The sequence below is a fragment of the Callorhinchus milii genome, unplaced genomic scaffold (assembly GCF_018977255.1).
Source record: "Callorhinchus milii isolate IMCB2004 unplaced genomic scaffold, IMCB_Cmil_1.0 Scaffold4, whole genome shotgun sequence".
NCBI classification, from domain to species: Eukaryota; Metazoa; Chordata; class Chondrichthyes; order Chimaeriformes; family Callorhinchidae; genus Callorhinchus; species Callorhinchus milii.
The window spans coordinates 11,053,775-11,060,541 of NW_024704745.1; the positions used below are offsets into that span (position 1 = coordinate 11,053,775).

The window sequence follows — 6,767 nt, forward strand, 5'->3', positions numbered from 1 at the left end:
CAAATCTAGACCACAGGATTAGGCACAAATGCAAGGATTATTACTAAACATTTGGACAGACGTTCCATAATCAACAATGGGAAAATTACAACAATACAGTGGGCAGCCAAGTAACCACCCACTGCCTATCTACATAATAATAATAATAATAATCTTTGCATTTGATATAGCGCTTTTCACGTCGGGAGGACGTCCCAAAGCGCTTCACAGAACACACTGTAAAGTGAATTGACTGTATATTTGTGGGCGAACATATCTGCTTATCTCTATTGGCACCACAAGGATAGATTTTTTTCCATACTGGACTATCTTTCCCAGCTCCAGTACAGCAGTTTCAACTGATTCAGTTCACAAACTCGGTTTGGTGCAACAAAGTGCTTGTTGCCCAAGCTCTCTCTGAAACACACCCATTACCACCAACCGTGCAAAGCTGATTGTCTCAATACCTCAGAGCATCAACTGTTCTTCAAGTCCCAACAAAGGATCACCCCACTCTCGCTTTGCAAACGTCTGCAGCCCTATATTCTAACTCGTATTTTGTATCTGGAAGGATGAGATCAAATGGGCCAGAGAGTTTTCTTCATTGAAAATAACCTTATGTAAATGACTAATAACTTCAATCCCCATTCCTGGACAATATATCTTGTGTAATACACTGCATGTCAGAACATGAATATTAACAGGTCTTGCCAGTATAGTGGGAAGACAAACCATTGCTCACAAACCCTTGGGACATCCTTCCGACGTGAAAGGCACTTTACAAATGTAATTCTATCCGATTTACTTCTGTTTTCAGCATCGGTTTTCTGCCCCCAAATTAATTATAACAAATTTTAAAAGTGAATTTTCAACGAAAATGCACTTTCACATATAGAAAATACTAACTTGCATTCAATAGTTATATTTGCCAGAGATGCTTAACATATCATTGTATCTTATATCAGTCATCCTCAGCCCTCTCTGAGCGAGAATCAGTTCAAGGTGCTCAGAAATCCCAACCACAACATTTTAAAACTGGGTGGCAAATGGAGCTCTATTGGATAAAGAGACTGTCTAGTGAGATAGAAGGTTATAGGTTAGAGCTTTGCAAAAAGCTGGTTTTGAATGTGGTAAAAATTGAAGTAGGGAGGGCAAAAATCCAACAGGATTCATGGTACTGCTCTCTGTGTAATGAACAACCTCATGTTGATGAGCTTGCTCCTTATCCACTTCATAAACACTAAACTGGCAAAACAGTTTGGAAAAGTTAAAACTAAATGACCTTTGGGACTGGGAGGCACGTTATTCTAGGAGGGGTTGTTACACTGGCATGAATTAATGTTTTCAAAAAAATAAAGAGTAGCCCCTGGGAAAAAGAGAATATGCTCTGAAACACATGAGAATATGAACCATTCTGCTCCCTCCTTGATAAACTTCAGACACTGTATCAAAACAACCCCGGCTGCTGGTAATACGGAAGTGATGGAGAAAAGGGAAGAGAAATCTGTATAAGCAGAAGAGAACCAGGGAACTCTCCAGAGGCTTTTTTGTTGCTACGGGCATCTTGTGCATCTCAAACACAGCTGGTCTTGCCTCTCACTACAACAGCAGGAGAGGCTGAACTGACAGCCAGCTTATGATAGTATGAGTGGCCCTGATAATATTACAGCTATAGTGCCAAATAATACTATTATTTAAATACAGTAGTTCCAAAACAATAACATCATTTTTGTTAAAAGTTAAAACACATTGTGCAATAAAGATGGCTCGGGCCAGAAATTCAACACTTTGTTTTAACTATTTCAGATTGCTTGCTGTTGACTATTTTAGACTATAAATCAGCTGGTCACAGAACACGCTATTCAATAAGAACAGCTCAGTATCCAGATTTCCTTTGGAACTCCATCCCGCAGTCCTCCCGTCTCGCCCCCTCCCTGGCCTCCTTCAAGACCCATCTCAAGACTTTCCTCTTCGACCGTGCCTTCAATCACCCTCCTTCCCCCCCCTGCCCTCCATCCTCCCCAATCCCGACCCCCAGCTCGGATCTGAAACACTGACTCTCCAGCGCCTTGGGATGTCCTCCCGATGTGAAAGGCGCTCTACAAATGTAATTTCGTTGTTGTTCCTTTGGCTGTGCTCAATTTTTAACAGCACGCAGAAAACCAAACCAAAGAAGCTTTTTTTTTTAATGGGAATTCATGCAGAACTGTGGAATTTTTTCACAATTAGAAACTGATTGAGCCAGCCCAAACTCATTTCACATAAGATAATTAGAAGCCAATGGAGAGGAAACATTCATCCCATCAGCATGGGCTGGGCACAAACTCTGGCCCAGTGGGGAAAGGGTATTTTTGTGTTTAGTAGTAGATACGAGTGAAAGAAAACAAAATATTGAATTTGGTTCCTCTGATCCAGCCAACCAGGAATACACTGGTCCCTCATTGATAGATGCTACAGAAAATTGAGAGTGTGGAGCTACCCAGCATCCTGTTATGCTTATCCACCGAGAGAAAAAAAATATTTTTCACTCTTTAATAAAGAACCTATCTAAAAGTACTCTATCAACTGGATTTTTGCGGGTGAATCCCCAAACCATTACAAAATGAACTTTTTCATCCTGTTCATTAAAATACCTTCTGTGTGGCCCTTAACCACTGGGAGGTAAAACAAGAGCAGGTATAAAATAAAGTTAGGCATTCTATCATTTCAGATCCACTAGGCATCTAAGCAAGCATTAAGTTATAAAACTAATTCTCTACCTCAGCACCAATCCACCCGACCATTTCACCTGAAACAGTCAATAACACTCGAGGCTTGAGTCAACAATGCTAAGGCACCATCAAGTAACTCTTTTCTGAGAGGTTTATGGATTGGTTCCAAAATATTCTTATGGACATGACTGATAAATGAATGACAGTCCAATACAGCTCTGGTGGCATGCGGATTGTTGGATATGCCATCCTTTGGATAAGACGTTAGACCAAGGTCCCTTCTGCTTCTTCACATTGACGATAAAGATCCATTAGCACTACTCAAAGAGAAAGGAGACTTATCTTGGTGTTCTTGCCAACAATCCCCCAAATAAAATGTCATCATTTGGATTGAGTCACCACTGTGCACAAATTGGCTGACATAATATTCCTTGCAGTTGGTACATTCAAAAGATCCAGCTCATTCAAACTCTGCCGCCCGCATACTGACCCGGACCAAACTCCGTACCCACCAGTTTTCTGGCCAGGCTCCACTGGCTTCCCATCACCAAATGGATCGACTTCAAGATCCTCACACTTGTGTTCAAATCCATTCACTCCCTGGCACCTCCCTACCTCTCTGACCTCCTCACTCCCCAGTCCACTGGCCCTGGGCTCCTGCTCGTCCCTCGTACCCCACCATCGGAGGTCGCGCCTTCAACCACCACACCCCAAAACTCTGGAACGCTCTCCCTCAACCCCTCCGCCTTGCCCCCGCTCTCCCCCTTTTCCAAGTCCCGCCTGAAAGCCTTCCTCTTCGACCGTGCATATGGCTACCTCCCCCACTGACTCAGATTCTCAGAGTCAGGCTCCGCCACTGTTATATAAGTGCAAGCTGTTGTTGGTGTTGTACAGAATCTTTCATGTCGTGAGCACCTCCCACAAAGTGGATTGCGTATTTTGTACGCAAACACAGCAGACCAACGTCCCTATGATTACTGTAAATCCTGTGAAGCACTTTGAAACATCTTCCTGACATGAAAGGCACTGTATCAAATTGAAAGGTTACCATTATCTCTACTGTTCAGAACAACCATCCCATTTCTCCCCCCGACATCCACCCACCCTTCATCAGAGCAGCATGAGGCACAACAACTGAAACATAAATCTATGCATATCTTACAGGTGAGGAACAATGACTCTGGTGCATTTCCTGCAGTTAAATATAAGATATAAAGCATATTGCACTGCTGAGTCCTGAAACCTGGAACTCAAGTAGTTGTGATCCTGGGGGCACCGAGTGTAATTTAACCATACCACAACACAGCAAAAAATAGGTGGAGTAGAAGATAGACTGTAGATGGGTGCAGCATTTTAATTATCCTACCAGACATTACTATTACTGGGTTAAGGTATTATGATGCACAGTTTATTTTATACCTGCCCTTATTTCACATTCCCTGAGCCTGAGCACAGCACCCACCAGTATTTCTGTTCAGTGACTGGTTTTGATCTACATGTGTGTGTGTGTGTGTGTGTGTATATGTGATGTGTGTGTATGTGATGTGTGTGTGATGTGTATATGTGATGTGTGTGTGGGTGAAATGTGTGTGTGTGATGTGTTTGCATGTGTGTGTGTGTATGTGATGTGTGTGTATGTGATGTGTTTGTATGTGTGTGTGTGTGTGTGTGTGTATGTGATGTGTGTGTATGTGATGTGTGTGTATATGTGATGTGTGTGTGGGTGAAATGTGTGTGTGTGATGTGTTTGCATGTGTGTGTGTGTATGTGATGTGTGTATAAGTGATGTGTGTGTGTATGTGATGTGTCTGTGTGCATGTGATGTGTGTGCATGTGTGTGTGTGTGTGTGTGTGGGGGGAGGTAGAAGGAAGAAAGAAATAAAACGAACCATTGTGTCTGCCCTCTCTCCCTCCCCGTCCCTGCAGCACAGACAGACAGACAGACACACGGAGAACCCCCCCACACCCCCCACCCCCTCCATTTGTAAAACCCCTTCAAATGCCTCACGATCAAAGGCTTCTCCTAACGACGCCAGAGATCAAACACCCGCGGACAATGGTGGTGGTGGGGGGGAGAGGGACAGAGAGAGAGAGGGAGAGGGGGGAGGGAGGGGGACAGACACCCACCCACACACCCACCCACACGCGCCGCCCAGCGCTTCTGCTGCCTTACCCGCTAACAGCAACACCAACTCCGCCACAAAGCCCTCCATCGCCCCGAAGAGAAGGCGATTTAAAAATCACTCACTCGCTCTCTCTCTCTCCCTCCCTCCCTCCCTCGCTCTGGCCCCTCCCACTTCTGGTGAGCAGGCGACCAGGCAGGGAGGGGGCGGTCCCGCCCGGCTGGCCCTTCGCCCATTGGCTGTCCCGGCGCCGTGACGTCACGGAGGCCGCGCGTTACAGTTGGTCGGATCAGCCATCGGTCAGCCGGTCTCGCCGCCCCGCCCCCCGAACACGCGCCCCGCCCCTCCAACACGCGCCCCGCCCCCAAACACGCGCCCCGCCCCCCAAAACATGCCCCGCCCCCACCGCCACCACCACAACAACAACACGCACTTCCACAGACAAAACACTTAACGATGCAGGAAATCTCTGTGAACCACGTCGGAAGCGGCCCGGGAACACTCAGCCAGCGGGGGGGGTCGGGCGGCATCTGGGGAGAAAGGAGAGTGGGGTCAACGTTTCGGGTCCGCGGCCCCTTCGGCTGAGCGGAAGGGGAACTGACGAGGAAGGGGTCGTGGCCCCGAAACGTTGACCTCACTCTGCTTTCTCCGTAGATGCCGCCCGAGCCCCGCTGGCTGAGGGTTCCCGGCCACTTCTGGATTTTTCGTTTCGCACTTCTAATATAGACCAGTCCTGCAGCACTCCTTCTGTTAATAATAATAATAATAATAATAATAATCCTTGCATTTGATATAGCGCTTTTCACGTCGGGAGGACGTCCCAAAGCGCTTCACAGGACACACTGTAAACTGAATTGACTGTATATTTGTGGGCGAACGCGGCAGCCAATTGCGCACAGCAATGTCCCACAAACAGTCGTAGATTGAAAATGACCAATTTATTATTGTTTTTGGTTTTTGGAGGGATTATTATTAGGCTCTGTGTGGAGTAAGGAAACTTGCCCAACAACAACAACAAGATTCCATTTATATAGCGCCTTTCACGTCAGGAGGACGTCCCAAGGCGCTGCACAGTTGGGTCATGACCCGAGCAGGGGGGAAATGGTCAGGGTGAGGGGAGGGAAGGGAGCAAGGAGGGGGGAAATGGTCAGGGGGAGGGAAGGGAAGGAGCGAGGAGGGGGAAGAGAGTCGAGAGGGGAGCTGAAGGCTCGGTCAAAGAGAAAGGTTTTGAGACTGGCCTTGAAGGAGGAAAGGGAGGAAGCAAGGCGAAGGCACTGGGGGATGGAGTTCCAGAGCCCAAGGTTTGGCCCTGACCTGCCTGGAATTGAACTCAGGTCTCTCACTAGCAAAGCGAGTGCTCTAACCACATAACTAGAGGACTGTTGATATCTGCCAAAGACTTTGATCAGTTGGGAATTTTGCTTCACTGCCCAGCCTGACTGTGATTCTTATCATTCCCACAGGTAACTGGATTGCATCCGAAGCTGATACAGATATTTTTTTCATGGGAACCGAATCTTAACTCCAAGTGCATCTGGAGTTGGGATCACAGACTCCCCAACTCCACATGTACTAAAATCCGCACCCCCACACCACATGGGACGTTCTCTACCTGAATCGGCTTCCAGCATCAACTAATTGCCTCAGCTGCTATTGTACTGTCAAATGCAAAAATCATAACTTCTATTTTTAATGCACTCAAAAAATCCACACCTTAATATTACTCTTGTTTCTTGTAATGAAATGGAGTTCTCTGTAAACTATTTTACACTTAGAATACAATATTGCAGCTGAAGTATAACTATATATGATGTGCACTGATATTGTTCTTTAATGTGATAGTTCACTTTAGTAAGTGTTTGTGGAAAGGGATTGGAATCATGTAAATTTTACTTTTGGATGCACCAAGGCAGAACAATAATAAGACAGGTTTAGAATTGTAAAGGGCAATTTC

The 6,767-nt window shown here is 45.9% G+C and overlaps 1 protein-coding gene across 2 annotated transcripts in view; it reads right to left on the reverse strand.

Moving 5' to 3' along the window:
* Positions 1–4,962, reverse strand: part of LOC103180146 (myelin protein zero-like protein 1) — a 28,800-nt gene extending 23,838 nt beyond the window's left edge. For both annotated transcript variants that reach the window (XM_007895814.2, XM_007895815.2), the window contains exon 1: positions 4,864–4,962. In XM_007895814.2, the coding sequence (XP_007894005.1) occupies positions 4,864–4,903 (40 nt within the window). In that variant the 5' untranslated portion in view covers positions 4,904–4,962. The remainder of the gene's footprint in view (positions 1–4,863) is intronic.
* Positions 4,963–6,767: the final 1,805 nt, after the last annotated feature.